The following is a 20,885-nucleotide window of genomic DNA, read 5'->3' on the forward strand; positions in this document are numbered from 1 at the left end:
TAGCGGATCTCCTTTCGACATGTTCGCGGTCGGCTGTGCGGTGGGACAATCATTCAATTAAATCACTGCTCTGCTGTATGTATGTGAGGGTATGCGATATTAAATTTGTCAGATAGCGTGTTGTAAACGAAATTCCGCGGAATCCCACAGAATCAATTTAGGCGATATTCTTGTTTTCCGATATCGTTTCGTTGCGTCTAATTGATCTTTTCGCCGTAATTTTTCGAAATTTTGCAAAATATCGCAACCAGTACCATACATTTGTGAACGTCGAGTTGAGATAATATTGACAAATATCTGTTGAATTAAATGCCTGAGAATTTTTTTAAATCATAAATTAAAATTTTAAAAATTAAAAATTAAAAACCACGTTTTTTACCTTCTAAAGGTGAACAATGATTTCCATGTTACAGAGTCCCTTCAAAAGATTTTCAAAAATCATAAATATGTCTATTTGATTCTATTAAATAGATTTTAAAGGTATATCAATAGATACGTGAACTCGATGAAATAAAAGCATTTTTTTCACTTATTTATTTGGTCTTATTTTGTCAAAAACCAGAAAATTCTTGAATTGCAACAATATATTAAACGAGGAAATGTAGTTCGTTGAACAATATTTTGTATAATGTGTTGATTGAGCGATAGCGACAGTGTTCCTAAGCCTTTCGCAAATTAAATTAAACCAAGTTTTACGAAACATTTATATATTTCGAGATGTGTGTGTGTGTGTGTGTGCTTACAATCCACCGCCCACTGACCGGCAGTGCTTTTATGGAAGAAATTTGTTTGCATCTATTTATCGAGAAACATATATGTCTATATAGATGCAGACAACTTTAGCCCTGGAGATGGAAGGTGATAGCTCTACTGCAATTCCAACGACCCATTTCAAGAGTGGCTGTTCATACACACACATCCTGAGGTCGTTTTCACTACAGCAAGCGCATGAAAACATTTAGATATCAAATGGATATTTAAAATGAGTTCATACTTCCCGAATCAAAAGTTGAACTTTAGACCCTGGCACGTATTTAGTGGTTTCAAAAGGTTATATAATTAAGAACGATCTCACCAGTTTGTTGTCCTTTCCATCGCTGCTTTATGGAAACCACTCTTGTGCTCATCCCTACAGGACTAAGCTAAACGCTCTAGAAATCAAACACGACGCGATCCGCATTACTTTTTGATTACGCGCACTGTTTATTAAACATGATTGATCCTGAATTTTGGTTTGCTCATCCCCTCGCAAAAACAAGCAACACACACTAAAACGATCAAACAGTACTCGTACAACCTCACCGATTCTTCTAAGAAGTTTTGATTACATTCACCGCTAAACTGTCCAGCAAACCCGTTAGGAACGCGAAAATAACCCCGCGGTTTCGGCAATCCCGGAACAACACTTTTCCTGAAGCACAGAAAAAACACTTAAACATTATGCAGAACTCCGTTTTCTTAAACATGTCAGGTTTTCATAAGCATTTTCAGTCACTTCACAAATGAATTTTCTTCACATTATTGCCGGGTGGCATAGCGCCATCAGCCGAACTTGTTAAATAACGCGGTATCGAAATAAACCTTTTCCTAAACAACACTTTCTTCCCACAATTCTCACAATTTTTCTCACATCGAAATATCTTCCGGGTGGCATAGCACCACTGTTCTCAACGGCCGAATTAGGAAAAAAAATTCTAGGAACCGAGATAAAACGTGACAGCAAAAGTGAAAACACATCCATCCGCGCGCACAGCCTGCTGCGATTCGTGTCAAACATTTATATATTTCGAGATGAAACAAAAATACATATCTAATACCCTTATAACTTGCGCGTAGTAAGTAAACTCGTTTAATGCTAATAGAAATCAACTGGTGACAAGCGCGAAGGAGACGAACGTGCTGAAAGTGAAAGTTTTTGTGTGTATAAATCTAGGCTTACGGGGGCTGCGAGCCTATTACTGATGGACGTATTTGCGGAAGAAATTTATTCCTCAATCGTTGAGTAACGGTGTTTACACTGAATGGTGGTTTTTTCGTCGCTGAATGAGATGCGATGCGAAGAATCTGTTCCCACAAGAAGCCGATGCAGAAGGATGGCAAACGATGCACAGCTGATGGTGCGGATTATCACAGCTTCACGATGCGGTAATGATGAACGAACCGCCCATGGCATAAGACAAGACAGACACTGAAAAGTACAGAACTACAGGCGGCAGTTCGTCCCACGTGGGAAAATACAAATGCCGACGATGAATTGAAGAGTTACTAGCTGATGAAGGGTATTAAAGATTATTATGTTTTAACCACGATTGTGACTTTTTATGAAATATCTTCATTTAATGAGTTTTCTTTGAGCGGAACGCAGCTGCAGTTAAAAAGTGCTTAGCCATTCACATTTCAGTTATTACATCGTGCGCTGTTTGAGAATAATTATTGGCTATCGTAATTTGCGTGGGTTTTCAACCATGAAAAACACATCATATTCTTAGTGGCGGTATCGATAACAATCATAAAAAAGAAAATCGAATCCGAAGTAAATTTTCAAAAGAGGAAAAATATTATTGAGCGCATTTTTTTCCTGAGCAGTGTTTGTTATCTTGTCGCAAATAAGGAATGTTTGATTCTTAATGGATAGTTTTTTTTTTTTTCAATGTTTCATTTATTTGAGGCTCAAGCGCGTTTAACACTACGGACCTGAAATTCACATTGTGTATATTTAGTGCAATTATACAATTCATTGAATTTTTAGACTTTTATAAATAAAATTAGTTCGGGATGGAGCCAAGGCACTTGTGACAGCACGAGGTTAAGGCGAAGTAGGCTGTCATTAAAATTTGCACGCGTCGTTGATGATTGTTGCTTATTCGCGATTTAGAATCAAAGAAAATCAGTTGGTTTTGCACTGACACAGCTGAAAAAGTATTAGCATACTTTATGCATGTTAGCGCGTACAGTGATACATTTTCAAGTCAATATAAACTATCAAGACTGATTTTTATCACTTTGAAATGCAAGCTGTAAAGTAATCATTGTTGCCAAAACGAATGACGGGCTACTTAGCCTTAAAGGTCACTTTTATGGTATGACTTGGGTTCAGAATTCTGTGGCCAGGATCCTCAATTCAACACAAAGAGTAAAAACATAAAAAACTGAAGAAGAGAACGCAAGAGGATATGTCCCGTTTGACAAGTATTAAAAACAATTGTATTTCGGTTTCAAAGGATGCACATCTCAACATTGCTGAAGATTGAATTAGATAAACTTGAGATATTCAGCTTTATCGATTCTATTCGAACAGTGTTGTCAATTACCGAATATTTCACTTTATTTCATCATTTAAAATGTATGATTCATATGAGCATTGTTTTCCATGATAATAATATTTTGTTTGTAGTTTTCAAATCGATGTTTCAAAATTTCTAATATTGCATCTCATATGCGACGATAAAACCTATACATCTATGAGATCAGAGTAGGCAAAGCAACGTCATTAATTTACTTGCATATTTAAAAGGGTCCACATAGACTAGGTAATGATTTCCTGATCCTGCCATTACTTCTCCGGAATAGTTTACATGAATACATTCCAAGTTCGCAAACTATATGACGGTAGCAACGGTGAGGGCTCTCCATAAAATTTGAATATGAATGCCACCAGTTTTCGGCTCCTTGCCAACATGAACCACAATTTAGCTAGTTTGTAAATTAATATTTTGCATAATGAAACAACTTTTATAATTAACTCCGTGCCTAAAAGTCAGTCAATCGCTAGCCACCAATCGTCGGGATCACGGAAGGAAGGAAATAAACTTACCCATAAATTCCAACCGAAAACTTGGGAAAATAGTTTTGTGAGGGTCAACCGCGCTGGTTTTCGGGTCAACACTTGAACTACCAACAAAGTGATTAAATTATTTGCATACCGAGTGGGTACAGCTTCTTCTATGATTCTGACCGTTTCTAAGTTGGCGAAGACGGCATGGTTGCGTGAAATTTCCTGGAGAGGGAGGTATGAATTTTGCATCTATCTCTCCATTCGATATCATACCCTCATAATTAACTACTTCAGCTCAGAAATCCTTGAAGAGGGGTGTTCAGATCATGATACAAGGAATAATGAGAGATGTTTTGTTAATGGTTGTCGTAAGAATTCCAATTCGTTAAAAATGTGCTGCAAGGCTTGCCAAATATGGCCGATTTTTGTTGATTCAAAAGCTCCGTTAATCTTAAAATTTGTAAACCCCATTCTGACATACTTACCATATTCCTGCCCAAAATGCTGGCATAAAAATATATTACCGAAGAGCATTATTCACAAACATTCGTCGGGCACGAGCTGTCATGAAAGGGGACATGATGAATCGCAACCCGATATGTCCCACCCGCACACACTTTCGGTCTTCATCCTGCTTTTGGCTAGGGCGACAAGACGAGAGTCCAATTAGGAACGTTTTGCGAGTGCACGCACTCGGGTGAAATTGAAAATTGATGTGTCTATCTGATTTTGACGGGCTTTGGCCAGGACAGGGTATTATATGACGTCCGCTGCTCGACGAGGGTTCTTGAAAGGTTTTATTTTTTCCCTTTAATATATTCGTTTCTCTGCAAAGATTACTATTTCATCGTGGAGGGAGGGAGCTCAATGTTTCGATGATGAAAAAAGGATGACGCATTGGTACCGTAAACCGGGGGCAAATTGATCATCATTTCACAATTTTTTGTAATGTTATTCTTTGGAATTCAAATATTGTCAAATTTATTTCGGTAAAATCAGTACTCAATTGATCTCTATCAGTTTATGTAATCGGTTTTTATGAAATAAAATTTTACATATCATAAAATTAGTTTTAATATCAAAAATTGAAAATGACACAATGGGGCGAAATTGATCACTATATAATAAAGCAAGTTTTAGAATGTAAAATTTCCCTATTTACTAAATTTGGGTCTCCTGAATCCGAAAATGATGTCAAAATTCTTACAACTCGTATATATCATCATTTTATTGCAAAATTAAACTTTGTAAATCTGCATAATACGCCTAAATGTATGCAATTTCTCCTGAAATAAGCACGTTACTCAACAATGAACGGTTTTATACGCAAAAAAACTATTCTTGTAATGCTATACGATTTAAAAATTAAGTTCAGCAATTCACACTGAAACTTACACAACATTTTTAACACTCATAATTTGCATGCAGGCTTAGCACCAGCAGATTGTTTAGTACCGAAATTTCCAACAGTATTGCTAATACCTTAAAAAACTATGAATATTTCTATGCAAAACTGACCATAATAAAAATTAAACAGTTTAAAATCATCATAAGACGTCATTAAACTAGAAAACATTGAATGTCTGTTATGCCAATGAAGTATTAATTATCCTTGAAAGGAAATGCTATTTGGTACCGACTTGATCAAATTCACCCCAGTGATCAATTTCCCCCCTGAAGAGACCATCTTTGATTTATTTGTGGATGAGACATGGAGATTTCCTGCTGTCAGTGACTTCTGGTTTCTAGTTCCAAATGTAATATGCCAACTATAAATATACCCATTACAACATTACTTTTTCAAGGCACCTGGTAAAAATGTAAGCACCAAGTGAAATAACTTGAATAATAAAAGCTTTGTTTTTGAATTTTCAACAACAATTATGTAAAAAACAAGTGCCTTGTTTATACATTTGAGTCTTGGCTGGAAGTTGTTTAATCGATGAATACAGAAAATATTTTTTATTATTACGTCATCTTCATTATCCATTCATAAAAGTTGAGCAAATTATTATTTGTGGGTGAATAAGGGCCGTGATCCGTGATTTGAAACATCTGGGAAATCGGAATTAACACGGTAATTCAAGTTACACTATAGTATGGTAAAGTCGTGCACATACTTTCTGGGACACCCTATATTTGTCATCAGTTGACCTAATAAACTGATAAAGAGGGAAGACACATTTGGCTTAGATTACGAGCTCCCAGAAGTCATAGCGAACTTGTTATGAACTATCACCGAAAACCGAATTTTAGAAGTCCAGAGTTCGGAAAATTCGGCCAAAATTCAAATGAATGTAATGAAAATTTCTAGGTATTTTTCGATGATTTCACATTTTAATGCTGTTGGAACCTTTTGTATTAATGTCCTTTTTCATGTCGAAGGAGATGTGGAAGTGATTTCAACCTACATAATGTTCATTCAACCGTTGTTCACAATTCCTTAAGCAGAACGTAAAACCTACCATGGAAATAATAGATTTCCTTTTCAAAAAGTTGAGATAAATTTACTTTATTTGAACCGAAGATTCACGGTAAGTTCACGGGGTGTCCGGCCATTTGGCCGAACGCCGTTTGGCCGAATGCCGTTTGACCGAATGCCGTTTGGCCGAATGCCGTTTGGCCGAACGCCATTTGGCCGAATGCCATTTGGCCGAATTACGAACAAAAAAAATCACATTAAAACACTTATGTGTAAGATTCTTAGGTGTTCCCCAATAATTGATCAGCTAATCAATTGACTTTAATGATGTTACGGAAAGTCATGTTTGTCACTATATAAGTGCTCCAAGAGAATGATAAAATTGACCCGTTCATTTAGGACTAAGCTGTGAACTCCACTCATTACATCAAGACTCAAAGCTCATGGTTGTTTCATCTGGCTACCAACGGTATGATAGGGTTCCAGTTTTTTTATGATTTCATTACAAGTTTTTCCTTCTTTTAAGCATAGGCTATTCTTTCGAGTTATACTGGTTTCGTTACTATTGGCAATAATTCAGCTTATATTTTAATTGGGAATTTTACCTTCTTTAAATCATGGGCAGTTCTTTGTAATTACACTAATATAATAATTGTTTGCATCGCACTTGCTTAAATTTTCATAAGAGATGTTTCCTTCTTACGATCATAGGCTGTTCTTTCTGTTTCTCCTCCAATATTAGGATTGCAACGTGTGAACAAAGCTCTGCACCGTTGCTTGCGTATAGCAGTAAACCGATTGACTCGGTGAACAATTACGTGGAAGAAGCTCACAGTTTCTCAGTTGTGAAAATAAGAAGCCAAAATTTGCGGTTACTAGAATTATATACTTAATACCTGAGAGAGACTCGCGGAGAGGAAAAATATCAACGTCATATGCAGCCCAGATTCCGCTGTCACGAAATGTCAAATGCAGCCCGCCGTTTTTATGGCTGAAAAAGGGAAAGTATTGTACTCAAATTAAATTGTTATTTAAAACCTTAATCGGCGGAGCAGTTTTTTTTCCAAAGTTGCTGATTAATATAAACACCAGATTAGTTATTTCTAATGTTTGCCACATTTGCTGTCATGAAGTTTCACTGGAATGGCTATTTATGATTCGGTGTGATGCAAACGCAATCATTTTTTGATGAGAGGTTCATGTGAGGGTATGAACAGCTTGCGCATGATTGGTATAAACACAAAGTGGAATAAGAAAAAAACTCAGCAACCACAGAAAAAAAACGTCTTCGCGAGTCTCGTCTCAGCTTGATACGATTCGAGGGATCGAAGCAATCCAGTCATGCAGCAGAACTAATAAGTCGTGAACCGTTTTAGTTACTGTCAAAAGCTGACTTAAAACACAATGCAAAAACTTCTGCTGGCAGCTATTACCGCTAGCAGAAAAGTGAATATTGACTTACATTTAGGATGTTCTTCTTTCAGCACTGACTGTTTGTTGAACTAACATCAAAGAGTCAATTATGTGTATATCAATGATGATTTACCTTCTTTAAAAATAAGTTGACTTAGTTCTTTAAAATTAAAATTCGAAACTCACCACAATAACATGCTAACTGTAATTCACTATTATTTCCTATTTCGGCCAAACGGCATTCTGCCAAATGGCATTCTGCCAAATGGCATTCGGCCAAATGACCCGGAATCAGTTCACGGTAATATTTTATGATAACTTCTATCAGTATATGGTGTTATGTAGTGAAACTCACAACATTAGATCTACAAAGATAACATTTAAACAGCTCGTCATTTAATGATAAGTATTCGCTCAAGTTTATTGATTCGCTCTGGATGTCAGACGTTATGAAGTTTTCTGGGACGCTACCCTGGAACACATGATCTATAGCCATAACAGTATTTCATCTTGTCATATAAACCTATTATAAATGTTCAATCAAGTTGGTTCAATTTTTGGAAAGTTCAATGGGCATCGCAAGAATATCTGTAATTTTCTATTCTATCCTAACTCTAGTGGAGTTCAGAACATTAAATATTTTGTCATGAGCATTTCTCGCTGAAACCAGGCCGCATTCGGCACTGATCGTAAGAATTCCAATTTCATGTCACTGATCGCTAGTGGACCCCTCGTACGCCAGCGAGCTAAACCGTTTTCGAAAAAGCCCATTTTCTAATAAATCTGAGGTGTTTTTTCGCGTGATATGTCTCATATTGAAACACATAGCAAACTTAGTGGTATTGTATAGAGATAAATATAGCTTTCATTTGAAGCTTAAACATTTTTAGCGACCATTTTGAATTTGACCGCCACCTTGAATTCACCATTAGCGCACTGCTAATTTTGAATTCTAAGATCACCATCAGCAATCTGAAAGCAATCTGAACGAAAAAACTAAGTAAGATAGGCTACAGAAACTAGGTGAGCAACGATATATACCCTATGAAATGAACGATTTTCTAAATCATGTTCTACGATTTTGACGTATATGGGATATGGCGACCCGACCAGACGGAAGAAACAAGATTATAACAGATTGTGTTTCCCTGATATGATTTTTTTATATCACCAGTTGTTATAAAACATATACCGTTAGTTGTTAAAATAACAAAAATTCTAATAAAATTTGCACCAATTTAAACTAAAATATAACAAACCCTGTTATAATTATATCAAAATTATTACAGAATGTGTTGCAAGGATGTTACAAAATAACAAAATTGTTGCAAACCATGTTACTGTTTACGACATCGGATGTTATTTGAAACAAACTTTTGAATGCGATGTCAAAAATAAATCCGAAAATGATGTCAAAATTCTTACAACTCGTATATATCATCATTTTATTGCAAAATTAAACTTTGTAAATCTGCATAATACGCCTAAATGTATGCAATTTCTCCTGAAATAAGCACGTTACTCAACAATGAACGGTTTTATACGCAAAAAAACTATTCTTGTAATGCTATACGATTTAAAAATTAAGTTCAGCAATTCACACTGAAACTTACACAACATTTTTAACACTCATAATTTGCATGCAGGCTTAGCACCAGCAGATTGTTTAGTACCGAAATTTCCAACAGTATTGCTAATACCTTCAAAAACTATGAATATTTCTATGCAAAACTGACCATAATAAAAATTAAACAGTTTAAAATCATCATAAGACGTCATTAAACTAGAAAACATTGAATGTCTGTTATGCCAATGAAGTATTAATTATCCTTGAAAGGAAATGCTATTTGGTACCGACTTGATCAAATTCACCCCAGTGATCAATTTCCCCCCTGAAGAGACCATCTTTGATTTATTTGTGGATGAGACATGGAGATTTCCTGCTGTCAGTGACTTCTGGTTTCTAGTTCCAAATGTAATATGCCAACTATAAATATACCCATTACAACATTACTTTTTCAAGGCACCTGGTAAAAATGTAAGCACCAAGTGAAATAACTTGAATAATAAAAGCTTTGTTTTTGAATTTTCAACAACAATTATGTAAAAAACAAGTGCCTTGTTTATACATTTGAGTCTTGGCTGGAAGTTGTTTAATCGATGAATACAGAAAATATTTTTTATTATTACGTCATCTTCATTATCCATTCATAAAAGTTGAGCAAATTATTATTTGTGGGTGAATAAGGGCCGTGATCCGTGATTTGAAACATCTGGGAAATCGGAATTAACACGGTAATTCAAGTTACACTATAGTATGGTAAAGTCGTGCACATACTTTCTGGGACACCCTATATTTGTCATCAGTTGACCTAATAAACTGATAAAGAGGGAAGACACATTTGGCTTAGATTACGAGCTCCCAGAAGTCATAGCGAACTTGTTATGAACTATCACCGAAAACCGAATTTTAGAAGTCCAGAGTTCGGAAAATTCGGCCAAAATTCAAATGAATGTAATGAAAATTTCTAGGTATTTTTCGATGATTTCACATTTTAATGCTGTTGGAACCTTTTGTATTAATGTCCTTTTTCATGTCGAAGGAGATGTGGAAGTGATTTCAACCTACATAATGTTCATTCAACCGTTGTTCACAATTCCTTAAGCAGAACGTAAAACCTACCATGGAAATAATAGATTTCCTTTTCAAAAAGTTGAGATAAATTTACTTTATTTGAACCGAAGATTCACGGTAAGTTCACGGGGTGTCCGGCCATTTGGCCGAACGCCGTTTGGCCGAATGCCGTTTGGCCGAATGCCGTTTGGCCGAATGCCGTTTGGCCGAACGCCATTTGGCCGAATGCCATTTGGCCGAATTACGAACAAAAAAAATCACATTAAAACACTTATGTGTAAGATTCTTAGGTGTTCCCCAATAATTGATCAGCTAATCAATTGACTTTAATGATGTTACGGAAAGTCATGTTTGTCACTATATAAGTGCTCCAAGAGAATGATAAAATTGACCCGTTCATTTAGGACTAAGCTGTGAACTCCACTCATTACATCAAGACTCAAAGCTCATGGTTGTTTCATCTGGCTACCAACGGTATGATAGGGTTCCAGTTTTTTTATGATTTCATTACAAGTTTTTCCTTCTTTTAAGCATAGGCTATTCTTTCGAGTTATACTGGTTTCGTTACTATTGGCAATAATTCAGCTTATATTTTAATTGGGAATTTTACCTTCTTTAAATCATGGGCAGTTCTTTGTAATTACACTAATATAATAATTGTTTGCATCGCACTTGCTTAAATTTTCATAAGAGATGTTTCCTTCTTACGATCATAGGCTGTTCTTTCTGTTTCTCCTCCAATATTAGGATTGCAACGTGTGAACAAAGCTCTGCACCGTTGCTTGCGTATAGCAGTAAACCGATTGACTCGGTGAACAATTACGTGGAAGAAGCTCACAGTTTCTCAGTTGTGAAAATAAGAAGCCAAAATTTGCGGTTACTAGAATTATATACTTAATACCTGAGAGAGACTCGCGGAGAGGAAAAATATCAACGTCATATGCAGCCCAGATTCCGCTGTCACGAAATGTCAAATGCAGCCCGCCGTTTTTATGGCTGAAAAAGGGAAAGTATTGTACTCAAATTAAATTGTTATTTAAAACCTTAATCGGCGGAGCAGTTTTTTTTCCAAAGTTGCTGATTAATATAAACACCAGATTAGTTATTTCTAATGTTTGCCACATTTGCTGTCATGAAGTTTCACTGGAATGGCTATTTATGATTCGGTGTGATGCAAACGCAATCATTTTTTGATGAGAGGTTCATGTGAGGGTATGAACAGCTTGCGCATGATTGGTATAAACACAAAGTGGAATAAGAAAAAAACTCAGCAACCACAGAAAAAAAACGTCTTCGCGAGTCTCGTCTCAGCTTGATACGATTCGAGGGATCGAAGCAATCCAGTCATGCAGCAGAACTAATAAGTCGTGAACCGTTTTAGTTACTGTCAAAAGCTGACTTAAAACACAATGCAAAAACTTCTGCTGGCAGCTATTACCGCTAGCAGAAAAGTGAATATTGACTTACATTTAGGATGTTCTTCTTTCAGCACTGACTGTTTGTTGAACTAACATCAAAGAGTCAATTATGTGTATATCAATGATGATTTACCTTCTTTAAAAATAAGTTGACTTAGTTCTTTAAAATTAAAATTCGAAACTCACCACAATAACATGCTAACTGTAATTCACTATTATTTCCTATTTCGGCCAAACGGCATTCTGCCAAATGGCATTCTGCCAAATGGCATTCGGCCAAATGACCCGGAATCAGTTCACGGTAATATTTTATGATAACTTCTATCAGTATATGGTGTTATGTAGTGAAACTCACAACATTAGATCTACAAAGATAACATTTAAACAGCTCGTCATTTAATGATAAGTATTCGCTCAAGTTTATTGATTCGCTCTGGATGTCAGACGTTATGAAGTTTTCTGGGACGCTACCCTGGAACACATGATCTATAGCCATAACAGTATTTCATCTTGTCATATAAACCTATTATAAATGTTCAATCAAGTTGGTTCAATTTTTGGAAAGTTCAATGGGCATCGCAAGAATATCTGTAATTTTCTATTCTATCCTAACTCTAGTGGAGTTCAGAACATTAAATATTTTGTCATGAGCATTTCTCGCTGAAACCAGGCCGCATTCGGCACTGATCGTAAGAATTCCAATTTCATGTCACTGATCGCTAGTGGACCCCTCGTACGCCAGCGAGCTAAACCGTTTTCGAAAAAGCCCATTTTCTAATAAATCTGAGGTGTTTTTTCGCGTGATATGTCTCATATTGAAACACATAGCAAACTTAGTGGTATTGTATAGAGATAAATATAGCTTTCATTTGAAGCTTAAACATTTTTAGCGACCATTTTGAATTTGACCGCCACCTTGAATTCACCATTAGCGCACTGCTAATTTTGAATTCTAAGATCACCATCAGCAATCTGAAAGCAATCTGAAAGAAAAAACTAAGTAAGATAGGCTACAGAAACTAGGTGAGCAACGATATATACCCTATGAAATGAACGATTTTCTAAATCATGTTCTACGATTTTGACGTATATGGGATATGGCGACCCGACCAGACGGAAGAAACAAGATTATAACAGATTGTGTTTCCCTGATATGATTTTTTTATATCACCAGTTGTTATAAAACATATACCGTTAGTTGTTAAAATAACAAAAATTCTAATAAAATTTGCACCAATTTAAACTAAAATATAACAAACCCTGTTATAATTATATCAAAATTATTACAGAATGTGTTGCAAGGATGTTACAAAATAACAAAATTGTTGCAAACCATGTTACTGTTTACGACATCGGATGTTATTTGAAACAAACTTTTGAATGCGATGTCAAAAATAAAACAAATGTTGTTATAAATGTGTTACTAAAAATATAACAAGTTGAGAAAAAAGCTATCTTGATAACAAAATTTTATCAACTTCTGTTATTTTTAACAGCCGCTGATAGGAATGTGTTATAATCTTGTTATGTGGTTCTGGTCGGGGAGTGCAATCAATGCAAACATCATTTTTGTATAACAAAGAAACAAATTTTCAATCGTTGGTGTTTTATTCGAGTCGAGTGATGTTGATATATGTAAAATAATCTGGCGGCCATCTTGAAGTTTGACATTATCTTGATTTTAAATAGTAGAATGAGTTATTCACCTTGTTAGCACTCAACATGTTGAGTATTAATGCTGTCGTTTCACATACCGTTCTTCTTATTCTTCTTTTTCTTGACTTTACGTCCCTACTGAAACAGAGCGTGTCTCTCCGCTATAAAAAAAACAGGTTGTTAAATATGATTTTTTTTATAACGCTTATTTGGTACCAGAATGATTCTTCAACATATCTTCGAGTTGAGGAATAACATTCTTTCTTTTATTTATTTGGTCTAAAACCGTTGATAGAAATGAACAATCGTTGAACAGCTAAGATGAGATAAGAAAGAAATAATTTGATTGTTTTTTAACGGAGGCCTTATCATTCAGCATGATGAGCGCTGAGGTGGTTGAAAAGTCATTCAACTGCTAAAAACCAAGATAGCGTCAAAATCCAAGATGGCCGCCATTTTTTTTAAACTCAACATTCAACATTCAAACACACCTGAGCATGGATATTACGTCCACATTAGGGCATAGCTTGCTTCTCATCTATTCAATTTTTCAATTTTTCACACGTATGTTGGGTAAATTATAGTTAAAGCTATACTTTATGGCTAAGAAAATCAAGGATTTTATTTTGTTCAAAATCTTAAGATTTCCACTCTAAATAAATGCACTTTAGCCAATGTTTGAAATCAAAACTACAGATATCATCACAAGAATTACTAATGTCCCAACGCGCAATCTATAAACTTCATTCAATGAACAACAATGCATATGGTTAAAAAATGGTTTGTTTATTCCAATCAATGTTTTCAAACGGTTTTCATTTATCGAATTTATCTATTCAATGTTCCTGAATTTAAAGATATGTCAAAGAATTATTCTGTAATCAAAAACGCATTAGAAAAGAAAATTTCTATTTAAAACCTGTTTTTATAACTAATTAAGCCAAGTAGCAGGTTCGGTTCAAGTAGTTACGTAACGTCAGGAAAATGAGAAATAAGAAGAAGAGTATACTTATCCCGTTTTTATTGGTCGCCTCGAAATTCAACATGTTGAGTGCTACCAAGGAGAAAAATTAATTCTGCTATTTAAAATCAAGATGGCGTCAACATCCATGACAACATGATTTAGAAAATCGTAAATAATCGTAAATATCGTTCCTCACCTAATTTTTGAAGCCTATCTTACTAAGTTTTTCTCGCCTTTCTGATGGTTATCTCAGAATTCAAAACAAGCGGTGCGCTAATGGTAAAAAATCGATTTTTCTGAAGAAATTGAAAATGGCAGCCAAATTCAAAATGACCGTTATTTTTTTTTAGCTTCGAATGAAAGCTATATCCTATCTCTATACAATGCTACTAACCAATAAACAATGTTGGCATTATGAAAAGTTCCTCATATCTGTTTCATTAAACTATTAGCTTAATAAATGATTTAGTTAAAATTAAACTATTATTAAAGCCTTATTCGCTCAGAAATGAAGAATCTTATTATATGTTCATTCAATGATCTTACCTTGGCTTTTCAAGAATATTGACATTATAAGTAGCAACTACAACGTTTATTAAACATTTACACCAGCAGGTTTCCATAGAACATACAGAAATGCTTGTTCTGCGTTTATTAAATAGGATTGCATGACATGTTATTCCTTAATCGTCGAAGAAAAATGGTTGATGCCATTAAAAAATAATGATCACGAGTATAGAAAATAGTAGGCTTTGTTCAGCATTAGTTCTACGGAAAATCACGCTGAACACACTCTGTTTTAGTGCTTTGTTCGACTGAAAAGGATATCATATCTATCTATAGAATTAAAAATAAACGCACCAAAAGTGGTTCCTTCGATGTTTCTTCACCATTTTCCATATGATTGAAATAGAAAAAATATTCTTATTTATTTGTACACTTTATAACATTCTCAGATCGGTGTACCTCGACACATAATTATTATTAAATTTCAATTAATTAAACATTATTGTGATGCCGGGCCTCGAACCCAGGACCTTCCGATTTCCAGGCGCACGTATCTCCACTACTCCAACCAAGATTACACACATCAGCAGGTTTGAAGCAGTACTTAAAGATACAATAAAATAATCGAACAAGTAAATGTAAATATGATGTTTAAACATCATCTACGTGTATATAAACACCATTGTTGAACATTGTTTGAGAAAAGGTCTCAAACGCAACTTATCGAAGCTATCAGTTTTATTACAGTTACATAATAGACGAATAATAGCCTTATGAAAACATGCGGTTGAATTAATACTGCACATAGGCTGCTATTTTGGATGACGGTGATCATAAGTAATAACGGCTTTTACAACTTTTCTTCAAAAATTTAGTAATAATTCGTTATACTATGACAATTATATAACAAACAATTGATAGCTAAATAAAACAGCTATGAGAAACTGTTATCAAACACCAGTTTTGTTTTTGGGAAGTCGATTAATACTTCTATGTTGAAGAACTTTCTGAGTTACGTTAAGTTACGTTGAGTTCAAAGCATTTCAAAGCATATATATGTTTATCTTCACTGCAGTTTTGATCCATGTAAAAAAAGGGACAAAACAAGAGTGTTGAATATTGAAAAAGCTTGATATTCAGCTTTTTGTCACATATGGAATAACAGAATCTGAATGGGTAGAAACAGCTCATCTCCTAATATTATAAAGCAGCTATTAGACAACCAAACTAAATTATCAATCAACGTTATTTCAACCTTGGTTCAACTAGCTTTTGAATTAACATGGAATTGAGGACCTAAACTGCTTATTACAATGTTTGCAACATTTTATCATCACATTATACAGCTTATACTTTTGTACAACATTCACAGCTGTTATAAAGCACTAGTAAAGCAGACATGTCCAAAATTGTTTCTTGGGAAGTTTGCTATGTGTTACAAGGGAAAAATGAGACATATAACGCGAAAAAACACCTGAGATTTATCAAAAAAAAGGCTTTTTCGCAAATTGTTTAGCTAGCTGGTGTACGAGGGGTCCACCAATTTGAGAAAACCAAAACGACCACCCTTAAGTTTTATCAAAAACTAGCGATGAACTAGTGACATGAAATTGGAATTCTAACGATCGGTGGCGATGGCGGCCTGGTTTCAGCGAGAATTGCTCCCATATACATTGATGCTCGTTCGACAAACAGAAGATATTATGCAAAAATCTATGACGTTATAGGTCGGTTGAAAATGAATAGTAAGTCATCCTACTCTTCATTATGGAGCAAGAATCTGAAAACAAATCGGAATAGATTTATACTGCCTTCTCATGGGAACCGATGCTAACTAATTAGTTTCCAGTTGTGAGTAACTAGGAGAACATATCGCAGAGGCTCGTCGTAGTTGACTTGCTAGAAAACAACATTGACAGTCCTGATATTTTGGAAAGGATTCGATTCAATGTATCTGGTAGAACGGCGCAACTTCTTCCGTCGCTCGGCGCATTGCACACATGACAGCCTTCTAGATGTTTGTTGCCAAGCTTTTAACGATGTGTATTATCTGTATTATTTTACATTTTGCGAAGCTTTGTTTAAGTTAAGAATTAATCATAAGGTTTTAGCCTGTGAATTGTAAAAATGAAGTAAACTATAAATAGGAAAACAAAATACAAAAATAATGGCTGCTGATTAACCAAAGAGGCTTAATAAACTAAGGCCAATACATATCATAAGGTATGGCAATATATAAAACGTCCTGTACTCCGTAAAAATGATCATAACATAGAACATCCCAGATTATTTCAAAGCATTATTTGAACTTCTCAAAGATTCAACAAGAGAGATTAAATGCTTACTACAGCAAGGTCTTATAATTGTAACGTCTCTATGCACACTTAGACTGCTTAACAAATTGTTGAACAGTTTACTATTGTTAGCTTCTTAGCGGTATTTTTACATTGAAAAACTCACCAGAATCTGTAATATTTTTTACAGATTAACGTTAATGCATGTTAACTTACCGAACTGTTCAACTATTGAGATTTCGCTGATATTCACGCGTAAATAGTAAATTTAGTTAAGTGTGTAGGGTAAAACTACAAGCAATATCTACAAGTAAAGTCTACAGTAATATCTGTTAAACTTCAATTCAGAGCTTCAAAACAGTTTTCACAACATAGAACCCATTCCATTTTCCATGCAACCATTCATAAGTTTTATCTCTTCGCGCGAGAATAAGTCACTTCCACTTAATGAAAACTTTCCAAGGGAAAGTTTGCTGGGAATTCATGATAAATTTTTCAGTAACAAATTTGTCAAAGACTTTTGTCAAATTGGACATAAAAAGACACTGAATTTTGCATCAAATGAGCTGTTTATTATCTTTCATATACCAATCATTAATAAAAAAAATCCAGATTAATTATTTCTCATATCCGACTTTAACCCAAAACCGGTCGCATCGTGTACTAAATACGCGCATCAATAAAAAAAGCTCGCTTGTCATAATCAGCACGAGCGTGGTACTGCTGACGATGGCTGAGAGCGCAACCACTCTTGAGTTGATATGTTTCTAACGACTGAACATTCAACCAACCAACCAACTCACGGATTGTGCAGAGCACATACATTGCAACGGTTCTTTATTTGAACAGATTATCATACTGGATACAAGCGTGCATCTGTTATTCCACTAATTAGCATATGATCCGAATGTACACAGCTGGCGAGTTCGGCGAAGCATGATTAAGTGTTACATTGTCACTACATCTTCGTGCCCTGCTTACATGGTGTCTGACAAGAGTCGGTGTACTTATTTAGGTTCTGTATTTATGCGTTTCCTATTTCAATTGAATAAACCAACATTAACTTCGAAACCACTTTACACACAAAAATCTATTCAAATAACCTATCTGTTGTACATTTACGAGCTTGTTGATGTTTAGTCTATGATAATTTTAAGCACAAACATATGAATAGAGTCCATAAACTGACATAAAATACTAATCGTATCTGTATTCAAATTAAACTACCATTGCAGATCTGTATCAGCCGATAACCAGTATGAAGCTGACCGGGAAGGTTCGAATGAAATTATACCTCCTCCACGGTATGTTGAGTTCCTGAAAGCAGAACGGGATGAAGCCGTTAGCGAGACTATCCTACCGCCTCGATACATCGAAGTGCGCAAAGGTCGCATAATTCTGGAAAGTCAGAAACTAAGCGATACAGATACCAAGACTGATGGGAAAGACTCATTTTCACGCTTTGCCAAAAGCAAATTAGCCCTCGGATCACCTACAATACCAGATCCTCCTGGTGGCTATGAACGACCGATGATACGAAGTCAACCTCAGTCACCGATACATGAGCGAAGTAAAACGGACAGTATCGGAACTAACTGTTCTTCGCGGTCGGAACCCTGCAAAAATACGGTAAGTGTTAAAGTTATAAGGTTAATTTGGAAAGCGATTCAGTTTTCATGCTGCTTGCGCTACAAACTCCATGATACATGGCTTAAGCTTTGACATGCATAAATGTTTACGTAACAACTGTTTCCATAAGAACTTTCTATGACAAAGCCTAACGCATTGCTGGTTAACAAAGTGTGCTTTTTACAAACTTGCAACAGTAAACTGTAATTATACCTAAGCAAATCCTTCATTCCAGTTTAGATGTGCCTTTTAAGCTAAACGTTTCATTTATTCAAAAGTAAGGGTATGCGTTATGCGTTTTTCATATCCATTTGGTGCAAAAAGATAGGCGGAGTTTTAACGAAACGAAGCGAAGAGATGTTTCGCTAAACTTGATACGGAATCAGGAAAACATATGTCATGCCCTAGGAAAAATTCGACCATCAGTGGTTTATCCAAAATCAGCATATAAAATCATCCGAATTAAATATAGTATGAAATCAGCAATTAAAAATGCACCTATTGCCGAAAAGTCGCAATAAGTATGAAACAATATAAAACAATCGTTTTTAGTTTGGAGAAATAGCATAATTTGGCTGACTTATAACAAACATACATTCACAGCTTTCATTGGCAACTTTTTGACTTTTGTTAGTGCTAATTTTCATTTCTCAATAGATGTGTTTCGATTTTTCATGTCCTCAGATTTTATTTTTCGTTCCAAATGTTTTGTTATTTGTAAGCACATATATTTAAATATTCATTTAAAAAAATCTTCATTTATTTTATTGCGAAATATTTTCAAACTACAGTAGGGTTCCGTTTTTTGCATGCTCCATTTTTGGCACCCCCCGACTTTGGCAACAAAATGGATTCGTTTTTGGCAACATTTTTGAATATCATTAAAATTTGTATTTTTTTTTTTGTTAATATTTTCGTGTCTGTTGCTTTAGTCATCTGAATAACAGGTCAACTCCACATCGATTACATTCTAGAGCTCAATTTTCGTCGATATTCCCCCAAATCTCACCAACTACTAAGGGCTCCCGTACGCACTTATTTACTTCGGGATTGTCATTGGTCATGTATTCGCATCGTTTCATGAGGCCAATAATCTCCGTATCTCAACTAGAGACCAATCTCTCTTCTTAGGCATTCATACTGAGTGACCAGCCCACTTGAGTCAGCCAGTAGGTAAAAAAACACTTTTCTTCATATTTGGAACAGTTTATTTGAGCACAAGCACCGACATAAGAGCAACAAAAATTCTATGACTCACACAGAGTTACAAACATAAATTTCGCGTCTCAACTTTTTGGCTCACTGTTTTTATTATTATGGATTTACACACATTGCGTATGTAAAAACACACCGCAGTAATAGATATAAATACAGCGTCGTGTATTATAACTTTTAAGGAATTTCATTAAATAAATTGCGTTATTCTAGAAAATTGCAGAAGTGTCAATATTTAATCCATGAAAAGAGGGCATATTTTACTTCTATACAAGATTTTTAATCAAGGATACGGGTCTGAACGTAATCAAAATATTCCTTACGAGCTGGGTCAATGAGAATCCTTTCTTGGGGCACTTCTCAGACATTTTAACGGATTTTTGAAGATATTTGCAGATTCCTAGCGGAAACTGAGGGTTTTGGCGGGATCCTGCGAATGTATAATTGGTTATTGGGGATTATGTCCAAAATTCGGTGATTTCTAATAAACTCTTAAGATTGCTAAGGCGTCCTGTTATATTTTCTAGCTCGATAATATAGATTTCTAGCGATGTTTTGAGTATTTCAAGCGAAATCTCAAATCAGAGGAATTTGAGAAGTGCTAGTAGTAGCCTAATAATAATAAACTTTTAAAAATTTTCAATATGTCAATCCGCATTTATGGATCACCTCATGTTTATGTTTGCCCTTTTCAGATATGCCGTTTTGCAATACTCAGTGCTTTTGTTTTATAAATACGACTTTGTAAGAGCGCAGTAATGCATTTTTTTCGTAATCTTACACAGTTCTAAGAAAATGTCGAGATCTTGAATAAGGTCACTTATGCGATTATTGATTTTATGAGGCCCACTCTTACAAATAGTGAACATAAAACTTTCAAAAAATCGTTAAAGATTTCTAGGCGTGAAAAATTTGTAAAGCTTTTGCCACAATTAACATTACGGGGCTATAAATTCA

The 20,885-nt window shown here is 35.1% G+C and overlaps 1 protein-coding gene across 2 annotated transcripts in view; it reads left to right on the forward strand.

The window, feature by feature from the left end:
• Positions 1-20,885, forward strand: part of LOC5567692 — a 309,374-nt gene that overhangs the window by 132,789 nt on the left and 155,700 nt on the right. For both annotated transcript variants that reach the window (XM_021844102.1, XM_021844103.1), the window contains one exon: positions 18,320-18,713. In XM_021844102.1, coding sequence (XP_021699794.1) covers positions 18,320-18,713 — 394 coding nt within the window. The remainder of the gene's footprint in view (positions 1-18,319; positions 18,714-20,885) is intronic.

Source organism: Aedes aegypti, chromosome 2, assembly GCF_002204515.2.
Source record: "Aedes aegypti strain LVP_AGWG chromosome 2, AaegL5.0 Primary Assembly, whole genome shotgun sequence".
Lineage (NCBI taxonomy): Eukaryota > Metazoa > Arthropoda > Insecta > Diptera > Culicidae > Aedes > Aedes aegypti.